Here is a 19,966-nt window from a genome sequence, read left to right as displayed (position 1 = left end):
ACCTGAGGGGTGGTGTGAGGGTAAAAAGAGAGCCCAGGTAAAGCTTTTAGCAAGAGCCTGGCACATAGTAACAAGTGCTGGTAATTTAGGTTTATATTTAGATAACTTAGGTAGCAGTTTAGCGGCTATGTTATCTCAGGGCATCTGCGCACCTAGAGCCCGTGCTCCGCAACAAGAGAAGCCACCGCAATGAGAAGCCCGTGCACCACCACAAACAGTGTCCCCCGCTCGCTGCAACTAGAGAAAGCCCGTGCGCAGCAACGAAGACCCAACACAGCCAAACATAAATAAATTTAAAAAGTATTAAAAAAAAAAATAAAGATGTACTCTTCATACTCCAACCCTATAATTATTTAGCATTTCTAGATCATGCCACGATTACTGAGTACGTTATAAACATTTGGCTAACTTTCTCTTTGAAACAGCCATATCCTCAAGTGGGGAGAAAGAATGGCTACAAAGTCATGAGCACGTCCTGCCAAGGGTGTGGTGGTGAAGTGGACACACACTGGACAGAGGGTCTACACAGTGGAGGCTCTCTAGCCACGGCCCCCCCAGTTCGTCCTCACTTCTACCCTTGAGCACCACCAGCCCTTCAGAGAACCCTGCACTCGTCCGGCAGGCCCATTCCACTGCACGGCAGCCCGGGAGGGTGATACCACAGATGCCACGTTACATCAGCTCCAGAACGGCAGGAGCTATGCCTACAGACACTTGGGATGCCCCAGCATGTGGCACATGACGCCAGAAGTGGGAACCGTGCCAGTCTGCAAACGTTGCTGGCATCTCCTGGCAGGCATTACAGGAATGGTCCCTGGAGCAGGCTCCACCTGGCCCTGCCACCCTGACCACGTTCCCTCTGGGTCATCTCTCAGCCCCAGAATCCCCATCTTTAACGAGACAGTAACAGCACAGACCTCACAGGGTTCTTTAAGGATTAAAAAAGTTAATTTGTCCTCCTATGTGGGGCGTATGATGAAGAGGTTAAGAGTTTAGAATCATACAAACCTGGGTTCTGTTCCTAGCTCCACCTTTTACAAGCTATTGCTATGAGACAAGGTGGGTAACCTCTCACTAAAACTCAGGTTCTAGATCTTTACCATGGGAGTAACTTTCTAAGTATGAAATGTAATAAAGTAGGTGACAAACGCTCCATCGTGCCCAGAACACGGTGCCGCCTAAACGCACACTGACCCTCTCCTCCATCCACTGATTCAGGGACAGCAGGTCGGGCGGTGGAGACGACAGGAACTCACACTTGTCTGCACCTGAGGGTCTCAAAGACCTTCCGTGTACACATCACGCACTCTCCAAGCCCTGCTCTTACAGTGAGGTCCGAGGACCGCGGCAGCATTGCCTGCTCACCGGCGAGTGCCTTAGAAACACACCTGAGATCCTGCATCTCACGCCCATCCCAGATCTACCGACTCGGAATCTGTATTTCGACAAGATCCCCAAGTGACTCACATACGCGTTAAAGTGGAGAATCGCTGCTCCAGAGTTCGCCCTCCAAACTAAGACTGCCCACCATGTCTGGTTATGTCACCAGGTCCATGTGACAATCTCCCTAAGCCTCAGTAAGTGTAAACAGGGTCACATGCACTACCCACCTGAGGGGTGGTGTGAGGGTAAAAAGAGAGCCTAGGTAAAGCTTTTAGCAAGAGCCTGGCACATAGTAACAAGTGCTGGTAATTGAGGTTTATATTTAGAACTTAGGTAGCAGTTTAGCGGCTATGTTATCTCAGGGCATCTTTACAAGATCACTGTGCTGCTCTGGGCAGAACAGGTATTATCACCTTCATTCCCTGGGTGGGGGGGCAGGGGGTATTCGGAGGCTCAGGGAGTTCAAGTGATGTGATGGGGATGGAGGCTGGATTTAGCATCTTGAGAGCATGCGGAAGTCCCAGCAGGAGAGTAAGGCTGTGCTCACCCGCTTGCCTACACAACAGTCTGTCTGGGGACATCCTGAATAGAGCCCACTGCTGCAGAAAAGGGCACTTGTCCTGTCCAGCTAACCAAAGCTGTCACACCAACCCTGAAAACAGCCAGGTGGTGGCACCTGCCACAGCCAGGTCACCTCAGCCAGACCAGAACCCAGGTTTTCTGACCCTAAAGTCCGCTTCCCCTCACACTCCAGTGCATCTGCTTCTGGCTCGGTCAATCCTGGTGGAAAGAGTAATCCTTTCCCTAAAGACCTTTATTAGGTGAGATCTCTTACAGTTTAGGTACCTGGAGCGTCTCCCTCACGATCACACCTGAACGTGCAGCGTTTATGGTTTCAATAGTTTCAATCAGAGATTGGGACAGATTTTAACCAGAGGTTATTGGAAGCAGGACATAGGACAGAACGAGTGTATCCACAGACCAGGAATAACTGGGCACATTGCAGGCCTGCCTTTGCCTTTCGTGTGGCCTTGAAGCCAGCAGGGAGCTTTGGGGGTCACGTGCAAGCCCCGGGGGCTTGGAAGGAGGTGGAAGCCTTTCCCTGTTCTGAACCACTTTCCAAATTCAATAAAATTGAATCTTAAGCCTCATTTGGCCTGTACCCACACCCCAGCCAATGGACGGGTTTATAAGTACGTTTTTCAGACTGCTTGCTGGTTAACTATGAAGTAAGAGCACGAAGAAACCTATGGAGAAAACGGGCAGAAGGGTGATCTTGGGGCGGCCGGAGGCCTGGGATACCCTGGTGGTGACGTTGACCGCGGTGTCGGACTGGCTTCTCCTCTCCGACCGGCCCTCACACTGCCTGGGACCCACAGCTGGGCGTTGCTTGTCAGAGGTCATGTCGTTCTGCGACTTGGAGAGTTCTAGAAAATCAATACAAGGATGACAGGTGGGAGCGCGCAGCTCTGCCAGGACCTGTGGGAACCCTCCTCCGGGATTCCTGCACCCCGAGCTCTGGGGCCAGGAGGAGAGTCCCCAACACCGCGCTGGACCCGGGGCACCTGCACAGGACCGAGGGGCTGGATCCTGAACGTGGGTGACTGTGTGTCCCCACATCTCTGCAGGCGGAGCCACCGTCAGGGTGGGGTTCACGGGCGACCTCCCGACCCAGGTTACTCTGCATTCAGGGCACATGTCCCGAGTGTCCGGTTGTCCAAATGCAAAGAAGGCAGCCGAACAAACCAGCTGGTTTTTTACAAAGACTGTATAACTAGACACCACATCTTGAGATGAAAGCAAGACTTGGGGTATCCTTATAACCATTTCAGGAAGCAAACCCTGAAAAGGTGACTTAAAATTTTTCTTTTACAGTATAATAGTCTAGAATAAAGATGAGTGAAGGGAAGAGGAAGGACCCACACACAGTGAGAGCCTCTCAAAGGTGAATGCATCCTTTAAAAAGAGCTTCCTTTTCCCATGAGATCTTTGTCTCTATCTTGAAACTACCTTTAGAGTAGCACCGTCCAACAGGGAGATAATACAGCTCACATATGTCATTTTAAATATTCTAGTAACCTCACTTTAAAAACTAAAAAGAGACAGGTAAAATTAATTTTAATACTATATTTCATTTAATACTATATTTCATTTAATGCAAAATATCCAATGTATTGTGAAAATATATAATCGATAGTAAAATTATTAATGAAAAATTTCACTCTTTTTTCGATACTAAGATTCCGGAATTCAACGTGTATTTCACTCCGGCCCCATTTCGAGAGCCACGTGCGGTTAGAGGTTACCATATAGGACGGTGCAACTCCAGAGCACGCCTCTGTCTTCTGATCCACCATGAGTCCTCAGGCTTTGCTATTTATTAGGCATCTCCTGCATGCACTGAGCAGGGGTAAGGCTGTGTATCATCTCTTTTCTCTAGAGGAGATCCTGCACATGGCTCGCCAAAGCGCCCGGGTATTCATCTTTCCCCCCAGGATGTGTCAGAGCCCCTCCTCTCCGAGAGCAGTGCCAACCACACTGTTCTCAAGTCTACTGTCTGGACTCTTTGGGGCATCCTTCTACACCAGGCAGCTAGAAAGGTCCCAACACACACCAGCCCTCAGAGCTGTCGCTGATGCAAATACAGGTGGAGAGGTGGAGGGGTGAAGGGCCCAGGGCTGTGGCTTTCCCCAGGAGCCAGAGACAGAGAGTGGCCCTTCCCCAGCCAAGGTCACCGGCCAGGCCTTGGCCAGTGGGAATGGCTGGCCTGGACGGTGGTAGAAGAACCCCTGGAGAAGCATCCACTTACTTTTCATGTGGGTGGTGACAGACAGGAACAAATTTTCCACAGACTTATTAAATCCTTTAAACTGACCAAGTTCCTGGAACTAAGAGAGAGACAGAAGGAGAGAGAATGAGAGTTATGTCTGATGACCTGTTTCCCCTGGCAGCCTCCAGGCCGCCAACCCCCAAACCCAGGCACATGTGGGCGAGGGTGGGTGTGCGTTCTCGGGTTGTGTGCGGACGTGCGTGTGTGTCTGGGGCAGAGGGCACTGTCCTCTCTTTACTCAGCTTCTCCCCTCTGAGTTTTGACACCTGCATTAAAGGCAGGGGCATCACCACGGGGTTGGTGACAAGATAGCAACTACCTCATAGAAATAACAGCTGACACTTCATGGGCTCGAAGACTGTGCCACGTAAACTCCTGCTTCTTTAGCCTCCTTCTCTTAGGACCCCACCCCAGCTCTGCACAGAAGGGACGCCAATACAGGCAGAATGCACGTGACACAGGGCTGAGGGTGGTACCAGGGACAAGGTAAGCAGACTGGAGCCAATGGTTAGCTCCACCTCCCACAACAGAAGAGAGAAGCAAAAGGAAGAGAAACAACAGAAATGGGATCCCTCCCCTGTGCGAGTCTCATCCACCCACCCGCCCACCCACCCATCCACCCACCCATCCACCCGCCCACCTATCCATCTATCCATCCACCCACCCACCTATCCATCTATCCATCCACCCACCCACCTATCCATCTATCCATCCACCCACCCACCTATCCATCTATCCATCCACCCACCCACCTATCCATCTATCCATCCACCCACCCACCCCAGGAATATGTCTTGAGCACATCTGTGCTTGAGTAACTTCAGAGCACTTGAAATCTCTCTCTAGGAGAAAGTAGAGCAGAATTTCGAAGGTCACTCCGGGGTCTCAGTTTGAAATTGAAAAAAGAATACACATTCTGTCTCTCTCACCAGCAGACAGGTATATCCTCCTTTGTTCAGATATAGTTACTCCCCTTAATACACAGAGTAATAACAATGAAAATAATCAAGACCATGTGTTTCTATAGCACTTTACAGTTTCCAAGTACCAGCAGAGACGTTATTTTGTTAATTTCTCACACCACCCACGGGAGGTGAACCAGACGAGAAGAATTATTTCCACCTCCCAGGTGGAAGCCCAGGTAAGTCCCCCATGATCACACAGCTAACTTCCTTGGACGGAAACAGTCCTGGTCTTATGTTAGCGCCTACGAACCCTCAAAGACACACACGCACATTTCCAGATACTCCCAGGCCTGCGAATCACACACCTGCGCATCAACCTGTATTTCCCTTTCCGCCCCCAGAGACCCCTGACACGTGGCAGCCCATCCAGAACCCCACGCTCAAGGGCACAGTTAGGGGAGAGAACCAACAAAATGACAAGAGTAAAAAGATGGGGATGCAGGGTGCAGGCGAGGACATGGGGTACAGGCAGCACATGCGTCCACTGACAGTGCGGGGGACGGGGGATGGTCCCATGGCCCCCAGAGCGTGATGGAAGTGCAGACACCAGGCAGGGCCCAGCACTCCCCAGCCTCCGATCGGGGCCCCCATTCTCTCGCCTTATGACCCACTCCAGCCACGGCTGGATCCCTTTGCCGTGAGGCTGAAGCTCGCAGGTTCCCCCTCTCCTCCTCTCGCATTTCCCCTTCCCAGGAGGCACACAGAACAGGCACGTTACCCTGCCAGGGCCGCCGCCGCACTGGCTTCCACTGAGAGGGGGTGGAGAAGAAGGAACCACGGAAATTTTGCTGCTGAGGAAAAATACAAGGGTAAGAAAGGAGATATGAGTCTTCAAATATTAGTCTTAGAAATACACAACATTTGTATTTATCCTATAATTCAAGTTCTCTGCCTTTTTTTTTTTTAAACACTGCCTCACTTTTCAGAAGAGGGGTCAGCAGCCTGCCTGGATCTGCTCTGCACAGGGCCTGATTCCCTGGGGGCTGGAATGTGGGAAATGGGCGTCATGTGGTCTAAGGTCTGGGCGTTGCACTCCATCTGTGTGCTGCAGAATAGCTGGGGTGCTCGGGACCGGCTCTGTGGAATCCGGGCTCCACACGTGTGTGCCGTGTGGCCTTGAGCGCCCTCTCAGGGGACACCATGCAGCAGAATTCCCCACATGTCATGGACGTAAAAACTGACCATAAGAGCAATTAGAAGCTTGTGCTAAGAGAAGTGGGGGTGGGGGTGGGGGGATGGAGTAAAAAAATGAAAAAGTCCTGAGATTGGAAAATCTCACCATGAGCAAGAAAAAAGCTGCTGGTGGAGAGCTTCCAGGAATACTGTAATAAATTCAGTACAGTCAGGTGTGTGAATTACTGCTATAGCTTCAGGACGGCTGGGCGTTCAGTAAAGTTACTGTGTCTCAGGCCAATATTCAAATCCACCAAGGTTTATTCCACAAATGTCTCCAAGGTGTCAAGCGCTGGGCAAGATGTTGGCGACATGAATGATTCATAAAGGCAAAGGCTTGGTTCAGAGTCTCACTGGACGCGCCATCAGAAACAATATTTAGTTTGCTCACAAGATTTCAGAATTCAAGGAACAAAATGTTTTGTGAGAAAATCCTACGCTAGCTCCTTCTAGCTTTTCATAAGAATCTGGAAACATCTCTGAATCTTTCTCAGGCACTTTATCATCTTTTTAAAAAAAAGTTACATTCCAAAGCAGTGACATCTGAAAGTCAAGAGATCTGTCAGTTCTTTCAGCACGTCCTTAGTGCTCTAGCCCGAGGGCCCAGGACGGCCTGTCCTTTGACAACACTCACCTCAGCTTCTGATAAGATTTCAAGAGCTTTGCTCCAGCTGTCTCATGCTTGCCTGGAAGAGATAACAATAAAGGTCATTTATTACTAAGAATATAGCTTAGATGATGCAGATACAGGATGTAATAAATTAGAATTATTTTTCTAATATCACATCTTGTGATGAAAAAGTAAGACACCATTTTGGGGTGACAGAGGTGCTCTAAAATCAGACTGTAGTGATGCGTAACTCCATACATTTACCAAAAATCATGAAATTGTACATTCAAATGTTCCACTAAAGCTGCTGTCACACACACACACACACACACACACACACACAGAGTAAGAGACCACACTTGCTGGAAATGACCGCTTTTATTGAAAGTTGATGCTGGATTAGATTTCTAAATTCTGGATAATTTGAAAACCAGTTCATGCTTCTAAGCTTCCATTTGTCCTTTGGAAACATTTCATAACGGAATGACTACATTCTTTTAAACATTCTTTGTTATGGAGATTAACTCAATCTTTTAAAAAATGTAATCTACTTATTTCTAGTTATAGAGGCTAATAAGTTCCTAAATAAGACTCCAGCTGATAATAGTACTCTTTTTGTTTCAAGGAAAGGGGATTTTATGATGTATTAAGACCCCCAAAATAGAATTCTCCAAGTCCGCAGTTCTGTGAACACAATGTTTCCTGACCCAATGCAAAGGGAGAGGTCAGCCCACTGCCACCCCGACCCCAGCTGGAGGCCAGAAGTGGATTCTGCTGCTCTGGGAAGTTCCCTAGAGGCTCCACGATGCCCAACACAGCTGAGAACCGCCAGACCTGCCATCCTAGGAGGTCAGTGGAACTCCCGTCTTGTGTGTTCGGAAGGCTTTAATCCATCCCAAAGACAGACAGGTATTCATGTCTTCTCCATAAGACAGGAGGAAGGGCGGGGATAGTAAGACAATCAGGAATTACAGGGAGGCCTTTGGGAGGAGGGCATATGGCTCTGATATCAAGTCCAAAACCTTAAAGCTGGGGACAGCTAACCCCTCAGCTGACCTTGAGCTGACTGCCACCCCGTCAGGGGTCCTAAATTAGGCGGCTCAGGGAGCACATCGGCCCTGAAATCCTATCTCAGATTTTGAGTCCACCTGCCCATGTGCATTTTTCTGGGGTTCACAATGGTGGTCACCAAATTCTAACAGGAGTCTCTGAGCCATGTCCCTGCCCCACCACAAAATAATTCTTTAAGAACAAAAAAGGCCTCACCCCAAGGCTGAGTGCTCAGCTAGCAGAACCAGCTACTAATGGGTGAAATCCCGTACCTGCGGGACCCACAGGAGAGAAGAGAGCCAGGCCAGAAGCAAAAAGACAGCCACCCTAAGTGCACTGGAGTTGCGAAAGCAGAGAAAAACAAGGCAAAGAGAAAGGAGAGAGAGACGCCGTTCGTCCAGCCTGTCCTGGGTGAAAATGCAGAATCCAGGGGACAGGGCGCTGGCGAACGGTGGGCTGTGTCACAGCTCAGGTGCTGCCGGCCCCCCCCCCACTGCCCTGCCACCTCAGCCCCTCGTCCTCTCGACCCTGGACTGTTGTGGTCGCTTCCCAGAGGCACAGCCACCAGCTACAGCCCCTCCCTCCAAGCTGATGCTCTCTCCTCCGCTTACAGTCCCCCAGTGGCTCCCTACTGCCTTCGCGGAGGTCCCAGCCCCACTGGCATCCCTGGGCCTCCAGCCCGTTCTCCACTTACCCCGCCCCACCTCCCCAGGCTAATTGCCCTTCTACCTCAGGCCCGTACCTCCCTCCTAAACCCCAGCTTAGGCCCTGTCCCATTTCTAAATACCCGTCCTGAGCCCCAGGAGGCCCAGCCCACGCACAGGTCTCTGCTGCCCCCTGCTGGCTGCACCGGGCCGCACCGCCAGATGGCAAACATTCTAGGCTCTATGCCTTCTCTGTCTCATGCCCTCAACGTTGCACTTGGGACAGCAGCCACAGACAATGTTAGAGTGGGGGCGTGCCTGTGTTCTGATAGTGGACATCGAAATTTGAATTTCCTGTGTTTTGTGTGTCACAAGTATTATTCTTTTGACCATTAAAAAATGTAAAACCCGTTCTTAGCTCATGGGAAGAAAACAGGCAGAAGGATAGGTTTGGGCCGTGGGACCTAGTTTGCCCCACGTCCTTGCTGCTCCAGGTGTGGATGGCGGCCCTCGGCAGGGCACCGGCGGGGAGCTTGTGAGCAATGCAGAGTCCCAGGCCAACCTAGCCCTGCAGGGTGGGCCTCTGCTCGCTGAAGGTTGAGGAGCGCCGCCCTGTGGCTCTGTCCCTGTTTATTGCCATTTTGCTTTTTTTTCCCCTTCTGTTCCTCAGCCATTTCTTACCAGAGGCTTCCTTAAAAAGCACTAAATATTTACTTGTTAACATTTTTTTTTTTTAATGCATGTTACTACTATGAGGAAATGCTCGTGGAAAGACGCCCCCCCTTCCCCCAAGGTCTCCTGACAGGCAGGCTGGGGCCCTGCTCTGGCTGCCTCGTTAGGCCTCACAGGGAGCAACTGTGGGTCAGGGCCCCCAGGATCCTAGGCTTTGGGGCACATTCAGGGAGGCGCAGTGGCATTTATTAGAAGCTAACTGTCCGCCAGGGGCTGTGCGGGGCACTCTGCATGCATTTGCTCCGTGGTTCGTCACCAAGTGTCATCCCAATTCTATAAGTGAAAACCGAGGCTCGCGGGTATTGTGCAACGGGTCCTGGGCTCAAGCTCTCCCTGCTGCCACCCACCCTCCGGAGCACACACGACGTCCTGTCCTCTGCTAGCAACCCAAGTGGCTACAAAAGAAACTTCGACCGGCATAAGAAAGCTGCTTAGGGTTGAGCTGTGTCCTCTATGAAAAGATATGTTGAAGCCCTACCCACAGGCAACTGTGAATGTGACCTTATTTCGAGATAGAGCCTTTGCAGATCAAGTTCAGGTGAGGACATTAGGGCGGGTCCTGAGCCAATAGGACTGGTGTCCTTGTAAAAAGGGAAAATTTGGACACAGAGGCAGACAGGCACAGAGGAAATGTAAGGAGGCGATGGCGGTGTCACGACAGAAGCAGAGACTGGAGTGGTGTGTCCACAAGCCAAGGAACACCAAGGGTCGCTGGGAACCGACAGGAGCTGGAAGAGGCAGCGAGAGATTCTCCCCGAGAGCCCGCAGAGGAAGCATGGTCCCTCTGACAACTTGACTTTGGACTTCCAGCCTCCAGACTGTGAGACAATACGTCTCTGCTGTTCAAAGCCACCCAGTTTGCACTTGGTTACGGCAGCCGGGGAAAACTACTACAGAGGTCCCGTGTGATTCGGTCCCTACCGACCTGCCCAGTGCCACCTGCTGCCACCCCCGTCCCATTTGCAGGTCCAGCTGAAGCTGCACTTTCCTGATGCCCCACACCCACGAGACTGCACCTCTTCCACACCACTTGCTCTGTCCTTCTAGTGGTTTATTCTCCAGATTCTGGGCCTGTCCTCACCAGGCTGGTCTCCTCATGGGTGCCACACACACTTGCTTTGAAATTCCTCTGACCGCACTGCGATCACTGGCATATGTCTGTCTCCCCCACTAGATGGTGACAACTTTGAGGACACGGGCCTTGTCGTATGTATCTCAGTGTCCCCAGCACCCAGCAGAGGGCTTGCCATGCAGAGGTGGTTACAATAAATAACAATAGAAACCAACGCTATTTTAACAAGAAGCGTGACATCATTTAATAAGCCGTACCAAATATGTACGAAACAAGGTCGCCATTTTTTCACCACTTGGCCTAATTTCATCCATTTGTTCACATTAATTGCATGTAATACACACGGGCTCTTTACAGAGATGAGGATAACGGGACACGACCTCTGCTCAGAAGCAGGAGCTTATGATGCTATAAGCAGCCCCATGAACCGCAGGACGGAGCAGAGGCTTCTCGATCAAAAAGCAACCTGCAACTGGCACAAGCACATACGTGGCATCGTTATACATCTAAGGACTACCGTATATACTGTATCTACTTCCCCATCTAAAAACAATAGCGATAAGGCAACATACTTCAGGTGTTCATAAAAAGTCCTCTAGAACGGATGCCCATCTTGAGCCAGGCTCGAGTGTGACACTGGCCGAGAACACCAGTTGCCTACCAGCCAGCACCCTGGGCCTCAGGTCCTGCCACAGATGCCACGCCCTGTCACCCCGACACCTCTCTCTGGGGTGACATGTTTCCCAGGAAAGAGGGCATATGGCAGACTCCCTGGAATGCTCCAGTGCAACTCTGTCAACCAGCCACATCACGTGGTCGTAGGTGACTGCAGGGCCTCACACCCTGAAGCACGGGATCTGTGTAGCTTAGTCTTTTTCCAAGACATGGTCGTTAACTTCCCCTCCTACACTGTAAGGCCCCACAGAAGCCCTTCACCCACGTAGTCACGGACACCCAGAGAGCCATGTCGGACAGCTGTGGAGCGAACAGACAAGGCCAACAAACGGAAGGGTGGCCTGGCCCAGAGCCATCTCTCTGCTGGGGCCCATGGAGTGGGAGAGAGGCATCCTTCGTAGGAAACCATACTGTGCAGTTCCAGGTGTGACCCAAAGCAGAGCGCAGGTAGGTCTACCCACACAGAGCCTCCCTGGGAACTATACAAATACACTCCATCAAAGATGCTCTGTCCACCCCTAAGGGTTGGTTGTAATATATGGATTTTGTTAGAACACATTCTGCTGCATCTTCCAGAAAAATCATCACAATATACACACAAACCTAGGATGTCTACGATGTGAACAGTAGCCCCTCAGATGTGGCTCCCTTGTACAGTGCCCAACCTGTACAACTGTATGCGACAGTCCTGAGGGTTGGCCCACACTGGAGCTTAAGTACCCTCCAAATGCTAGAAAAAGGTGACTAAAACCAGAGGTTCGGTGTGTGTGTTGGCGGGGGGTGGGTATTGGACAATTATAATCTGTTTCAGGACTTGTTTCTTTCATAGGAAAGAAAAGGTCTCTAGGACAATAAAGTTTTAAACCAACCTTTGGCTCACTTATGCAAAGTGGAAAAATCTCTCCAAAAAAATTGAAGAATTTTTTGAAGAATCAGAAGAATCAGAATGTGAAGAATCTTGATATCCTGTCATAAATGGTTTCAGAGCTGGATTCCAGAGCCTTTTTAGGTATATTTTAGCCCTTATAGAAGTTTCAGCTTAGATAGCACTGGGGCCAAGACATCATTCCAGGATGAAAGGAGACACAGTGCACAACTGTGAGTCAGCCACCAATGCCTGCCAGAAGAACTGAAATGAATAGATTTATAATCCTGCTGGCAGAAAGTGTATCTCATCCAGTGTCCTTCTGCCACTAGACATTACTCTTCTGCTTAGCTGCAAGAAAGAAAAATAATTTTTCCCTTTAATTAAGCTCCCTGTATTCTATCAGCAGAAATTCTGGATGGCTTCTGTGTTAGTAATAATCCTCAAGATCTGGGCAGTAACTCTTCCACAAAGAGACACTTGAGGTTGAAGGTAATTGGCCCAGGCGTGGTGCGAACCTGGGGATAAATGGGTATAAACTGCTTTTCCACAGCCTTTAATTTTCTCTAAAAATTGAATGTGGGTTTTAAGAGTTCTCTATCCTAAAGATTCTAGATATTAATCCCTTATCAGAAATGCGATTTCCAAATATTTTCTCCCATTTCTTGGGTTGACTTTTTCTCTGTTGATAATATCCTTTGATGCACAAAAGTTTTTCATTTTGATGAAGTCTAGTTTATCTATTTCTTTTTTCTGTTGCCTGTGCCTTTCATATCATATCTGAGAAATCACTGTCCTCTCAGACTTCAGACAATACTACAAAGCTACAGTAATCAAAACAGCATGATATTAGCACAAAAACAGACATATGGATCAATGGAACAGAATAGAGAGCCTGGAAATAAATGCATGCACCTACGGTCAATTAATCTTTGATAAAGGTGGCAAGAATATACAATGGAGAAAAGACAGTCTCTTCAGCAAGTGGTGTTGGGAAAGTTGGACAGTCACATGTGTATCAACGAAGTTAGAACACTCCCTCACACCATACACAAAAATAAACTCAAAATGGCTTATAAAGACTTACATATAAGACATGACACAACAGATTTCCTGGAAGAGAACATAGACAAATATTCTGACATAAGTCGTAGCGATGTTTTCTTAGGTCAGTCTCCTAAGGCAATAGAAATAAAAGCAAAAATAAGCAAATGGGACCTTGTCAAACTTGGTTTTTGCACAGCAAGGGAAGCCATAAACAAAAGACAACCTACAGACTGGGAGAAAATATTCGCAAATGATGAGACTGACAAGGGCTTAGTTTCCAAAATATATCAACAGTTCATACAACAATATCAAAAAAACAATCCAATGAAAAAATGGGCAGAAGACCTAAACAGACGTTTTTCCAAAGAAGATACACAAATGGGCAATAGGCACACGAAAAAATGCTCAACATCACTAATTATTAGAGAAATATAAATCAAAACTACAATGAGGTATCACATCACACTGGTCAGAATGGCCATCATCAAAATGTCTACAGATAATAAATGCTGGAGAGGGTGTGGAGAAAAGGGAACTCTCTTGCACTGTTGGTGGGAATGTAAATTGATACAGCCACTATGGAGAACAGTATGGAGGTTCCTTCAAAAACTAAAAATAGAATTACCATATGACCCAGCAATCCCACTACTGGGCATATATCCAGAGAAAACGCTAATTCAAAAAGATACATGCATCCCAATGTTCATAGCAGCACTATTCACAACAGCCAAGACATGGAAACAACCTAAGTGTCCATCGACAGATGAACAGATAAAGAAGATGTGATACATGTATACAATGGAGTATTACTCAGCCATTAAGAATGAAATAATGCCATTTGCAGCAATATGGATGGACCTAGAGATTATCATACTAAGCGAAGTAAGTCAGAGAAAATGAATAACATATGTTATCACCTATACGTGGAATCTTTTTTCTCAATTACAAATGACATTATTTTCAAAACAGAAACAGATTCACAGACATAGAAAACTTATGGTTACCAAAGGGGAAAGGGGGGTAGGGAGGGATAAACTAGGAGTTTGGGATTAACAGATACACACTACTATATATAAAATAAACAACAAGGACCTACTGTACAGCACAGGTAAGTATATTCAATGTCTTATGATAACCTATAATGGAAAAGAATTTGAAAAGAATTATAGATATGAATATATATGAAACTGAATATATACATGAAACTGAATCACTCTGCTGTACACCTGAAACTAACACAACATTGTAAATCAACTATACTTCAATTAAGAAAAAAAAACATTGTCAAAGCCAATGTCTTCTTTCCCCGTTTTAAGAGTTTTATAGTTTTAGGTCTTACTTTTAGGTCTTTGATCCTTTAACTTTTGTTTACAGTGTTAGGTAAGAGTCTAACTTCATTCTTTTACACATACACATCCAGTTTTCCCAGCACCCTTTATTGAAAAGGCTGTCCTTTCCCCATTGAATGATATTGGCACACTTGTCAAAAATCACTTGACTATACAACACAGGGAATACAGCCAACATTTTATAATAACTATAAATGGAGTATAACCTTTGAAAATTGTCAATCACTGTTGTACACCTGTAACTTATATAATATTGTACATCAACTATACTTCGATTAAAAAAAAGTCACTTAATCGTATGCGGAAGAGTTTTGTTCTGGGATCTCTATTCTATTCCACTGGTCTACACGTCTGCCCTTATGCCAGGGCCTCACTCTTTGGATTACTGTGGCTTTATAGTAAGTTCTGAAATCAGGAAGTATGAGTCTTCCAGCTTTCTTCTTCCTTTTCAAGAAACAAACAAAACAACCCAATTCAAATATGGGCAAAGACTTGAATATACATTTCTCCAAAGACGACACAGAAATGGCCCAATAAGCAGATGAAAAGATATTAAACATCACTAATCATTAGGGAAATGTAAATCAAAACCACAATGATATAGCCACTATGGAAAAACAGTATGAAGCTTCCTCCGTTTATTTCTTTAAAAATAGAACTACTACATGATCCAGCAATCCCACTTCTGGGTACATACCCAAAGGAGATGAAATTACTATTTTAAGGAGACATCTGCAGTCCCACGTTCATTGCAGCATTATTCACAATCGCCAAGACATGGAAACAGTCTAAGTAACCATCAACAGATAAATGAATAAAGAAAATGTGGCATACACACACACACGATGAAATATTATTCAGCCATAAAAAAGGAAATCCTGATATTTGCAACAACATGGAAATACCCTGATAGCACTAAGCTAAATGAAATAAGTCAGAGAAAGAAAAGTATCACATGATGTCAATTATATGTGGAATCTAAAACCACTGAACTTGTAGAAACAGAGGAGAATGGTGGTTGCCAAGAGCTGAAGGCTGGGGGAAATGGGGAGATGTTGGTCAAAGGCTACCAACTTTCACTTATAAGATGAGTAAGTTCTGGGGATCTAATGTATAGTGACCATGGTGACTATAGTTAACAATACTACATGTACACTTGAAAGGTGCTTTGAGTAGAGCATTAATGTTCTCACCATAACAACAACAAAATGGTACTTATGTGAAGTGAAGGATGTGTTAACTTTATGGTGGTAAACATTTGAGATATATACATATATATATACACATATATACACACATACACACTCACACACACACACACACATATATATATATATATAAATCATCAAGAAATAAAAAGAATCCATACACAGAACTGAATAAATGTCAGGCTTGCAGATACCCAATAAAGGCAGACTGAATGCCTAAAACCACCACAATTAGATATCACCTCATACCCATTACAATGGCTCTTAAACAACAACAACAATAAAAAAGAGAAAACAAGTGTTAGCACAGATATGGAGAAATTGGAACCCTTGTGAATTTCTAAGTAGGAACATAAAATGGGGCAGCCACTAGGGAAAAACAAAATGGCAGTTCCTCAGAAAATTAAACATAGAATTACCATTTGATCCAGCAATTCCAATTCTGGGTAAAAACACAAAAGAAGTGAAAGCAGGGACTTGAACAGATATTTCAGTGTTCACAGACGCATTATTCATAATAGCCAAAAGGTAGAAGCAACCCAAGTGTCCACTACATGAATGGATAAACAAAATGTGGGATATACATCCAATGAGATATCATTCAGTCTTGCAAAGGAATAAAATTCTGATATATGCTACAACATGGATAAAACTTGAAGACATGCTAAGTAAAATAGGGACAAATATATTATGATTCCACTTATATGAGCTACTTAGAGTAATCAAAATCATAGAGACAGAAAGTAGAAGGGTGGTTGTCAAGAGGCTGCAAGAGGGGGGCAGAAGGGACGGAGGAGTTGTTTAATGGGTACAGAGTTGCAGTTTTGCAAGACGAAAACATCCTAGAGATAGATGGTGGTAGTAGTTAAAGAACAATGAAAAGTTACTAATACTACTGAACTGTACACTTAGAAATAGTTAAAATCATAAATTTTATATTATGTATATTTTACAACAATAAAAAATGAACCTGGAGTTCTTCAATTTAAAATGATGTCTTGGATAGCCTCATCCACCAGAGGGCAGACAGCAGAAGCAAGAAGAACTACAATCGTGCAGCCTGTGGAACAAAAACCACATTCACAGAAAGATAGACAAGATGAAAAGGCAGAGGGCTATGTACCAGATGAAGGAACAAGATAAAACCCCAGAAAAACAACTTAATGAAGTGGAGATAGGCAACCTTCCAGAAAAAGAATTCAGAATAATGATAGTGAAGATGATCCAGGACCTCGGAAAAAGAATGGAGGCAAAGATAGAGATGATGCAAGAAATGTTTAACAAAGACCTAGAAGAATTAAAGAACAAACACAGATGAAAAATACAATAACTGAAATGAAAACTACACTAGAAGGAATCAATAGCAGAATAACTGAGGCAGAAGAATGGATAAGTGACCTGGAAGACAGAATGGTGGTATTCACTGCTGCAGAACAGAATAAAGAAAAAAGAATGAAAAAAATGAAGACAGCCTAAGAGACCTCTGGGACAACATTAAACGCAACAACATTCGCATTATAGGGGTCCCAGAAGGACAAGAGAGAGAGAAAGGACCAAAGAAAATATCTGAAGAGATTATAGCCGAAAACTTCCCTAACACGGGAAAGGAAATAGCCACCCAAGTCCAGGAAGCACAGAGAGTCCCATACAGGATAAACCCAAGGAGAAACACGGCGAGACACATGGTAATCAAACAGGCAGAAATTAAAGACAAAGAAAAATTATTGAAAGCAGCAAGGGAAAAACAACAAATAACATACAAGGGAACTCCCATAAGGTTAACAGCTGATTTCTCAGCAGAAACTCTACAAGCCAGAAGGGAGCGGCATGATATACTTAAAGTGATGAAAGGGAAAAACCTACAACCAAGATTACTCTACGTGGCAAGGATCCCATTCAGATTCAATGGAGAAATCAAAAGCTTTACAGACAAGCAAAAGCTAAGAGAAGTCAGCACCACCAAACCAGCTCTACAACAAATGCTAAAGGAACTTCTCTAAGTGGGAAACACAAGAGAAGAAAAGGACCTACAAAAACAAACCCAAAACAGGGGACTTCCCTGGTGGCGCAGTTGGTAAGATTCCACGCTCCCAATGCAGGGGGCCCAGGTTCAATCCCTGGTCAGGGAACTAGATCCCACATGCATGCCACAACTAAGAGTTCGCATGCTGCAACTAAGGAGACCTGGAGCCGCAACTAAGGAGCCTGCCTGCTGCAGCTAAGACCTGGTGCAACCAAATATATAATTAAATATTTAAAAAAACCAAGACAATTAAGAAAATGGTCACAGGAACATACATATCAATAATTACCTTAAACATGAATGGATTAAATGTTCCAACCAAAAGACATAGGCTTGCTGAATGGATACAAAAACAAGACCCACATATATGCTGTCTACAAGAGACCCAATTCGGACCTAGGGACACATACAGACCAAGTAAGGGGATGGAAAAAGATATTCCATGCAAATGGAAATCAAAAGAAAGCTGGAGTAGCAATACTCATATCAGATAGACTAGACTCTAAAGAATGTTATTAAGAGACAAGGAAGGACACTACATAATGATCAAGGGATCAATCCAAGAAGAAGATATAACAATTTTAAATATATATGCAACCGACATAGGAGCACCTCAATACATAAGGCAACTGCTAACAGGTATAAAAGAGGAAATCGACAGTAACACAATAGGGGGGGACTTTAACACCTCACTTACACCAATGGACAGATCATCCAAAATGAAAATAAGTAAGGAAACAAGCTTTAAATGACACAAAGACCAGATAGATTTAATTGATATTTATAGGACATTCCATCCAAAAACAGCAGATTACACTTTCTTCTCAAGTGCGCACGGAACATTCTCCAGGATAGATCACATCTTGGGTCACAAATCAAGCTTCAGTAAATTTAAGAAAACTGAAATCATATCAAGCATCTTTTCTGACCACAACTCTATGAGATTAGAAATCAATTACAGGGAAAAAATGTAAAAAACACAAACACATGGAGGCTAAACAATACACTACTAAATAACCAAGAGATCACTGAAGAAATCAAAGAGGAAATAAAAAAATACCTAGAGACAAGTGACAATGAAAACACGATGATCCAAAACCTATGGGATGCAGCAAAAGCAGTTCTAAGAGGGAAGTTCATAGCTACACAAGCCTACCTCAAGAAACAAGAAAGATCTCAGATAAACAATCTAATGCTACACCTAAAGGAACTAGAGAAAGAAGAACAAAACCCAAAGTTAGCGGGAGGAAAGAAATCATACAGATCAGACCAGAAATAACTGAAATAGAAACAAAGAATAGCAAAGATCAATAAAACTAAAAGCTGGTTCTTTGAGAAGATAAAACAAAATTGATAACCCATTAGCCAGACTCATCAAGAAAAAGAGGGAGAGGACTCAAATCAATAAAATTAGAAATGAAAAGGGAGAAGTTACAAGAGACACCGCAGAAATACAAAACATCCTAAGACACTACTACAAGCAACTGTATGCCAATAAAACGGACAACCTGGAAGAAATGGACAAATTCTTAGAAAGGTATAACCTTCCAAGACTGAAGCAGGAAGAAACAGAAAATATGAACAGACCAATCACAAGTAATGAAACTGAAACTGTGATTAAAAATCTTCCAACAAACAAAAGTCCAGGACCAGATGGTTTCACAGGTGAATTCTATCAAACATTTAGAGAAGAGCTAACAGCAATCCTTCTCAAACTCTTCCAAAAAATTGCAGAGGAAGGAACACTCCCAAACTCATTCTATGAGGCCACCATCACCCTGATACCAAAACCAGACAAAGATACTACAGACTAATATCACTGATGAATATAGATGCAAAATTACAGACTAATATCACTGATGAATATAGATGCAAAAACCCTCAACAAAATACTAGCAAACAGAATCCAACAACACATTAAAGGGATCATACACCATGATCAAGTGGGATTTATCCCAGGGATGCAAGGATTCTTCAATATGCACAAATCAATCAATGTGATACACCATATTAACAACTTGAAGAAGAAAAACCATATGATCATCTCAATAGATGCAGAAAAAGCTTTTGACAAAATTCAACACCCATTTATGATCAAAACTCTCCAGAAAGTGGGCATAGAGGGAACCTACCTCAACATAATAAAGGCCATATACGACAAACCCACAGCAAACATCATTCTCAATGGTGAAAAACTGAAAGCATTTCCTCTAAGATCAAGAACAAGACAAGGATGTCCATTCTCACCACTATTATTCAACATAGTTTTGGAAGTTCTAGCCACAGCAATCAGAGAAGAAAATGAAATAAAAGGAATACAAATTGGAAAAGAAGTAAAAC

The 19,966-nt window shown here is 45.0% G+C and overlaps 1 protein-coding gene across 15 annotated transcripts in view; it reads right to left on the bottom strand.

Moving 5' to 3' along the window:
* The window catches only part of SYTL3 (synaptotagmin like 3), a 92,873-nt gene that overhangs the window by 31,261 nt on the left and 41,646 nt on the right, over positions 1 to 19,966 (bottom strand). For 10 of the 15 annotated variants that reach the window (XR_012324961.1, XM_073789789.1, XM_073789790.1 and 7 more), the window contains 4 exons: positions 6,986 to 7,037; positions 5,897 to 5,969; positions 4,193 to 4,271; positions 2,686 to 2,810 (listed from right to left, as the gene is read on the bottom strand). Coding sequence is in view for 14 of the 15 variants with exons in the window: in XM_073789789.1 (XP_073645890.1) it covers positions 2,686 to 2,810; positions 4,193 to 4,271; positions 5,897 to 5,969; positions 6,986 to 7,037 (329 nt within the window). In the remaining variant the exon portion in view is untranslated. Of the gene's footprint in view, positions 1 to 2,685; positions 2,811 to 4,192; positions 4,272 to 5,896; positions 5,970 to 6,985; positions 7,038 to 13,086; positions 13,177 to 19,966 lie in introns of all 15 variants that reach the window. The other 5 variants (XM_073789792.1, XM_073789793.1, XM_073789784.1 and 2 more) reach the window with 3 other exon arrangements.

This window comes from Tursiops truncatus, chromosome 12 (assembly GCF_011762595.2).
Source record: "Tursiops truncatus isolate mTurTru1 chromosome 12, mTurTru1.mat.Y, whole genome shotgun sequence".
Lineage (NCBI taxonomy): Eukaryota > Metazoa > Chordata > Mammalia > Artiodactyla > Delphinidae > Tursiops > Tursiops truncatus.
This window is presented reverse-complemented; position numbering and strand designations above follow the sequence as displayed.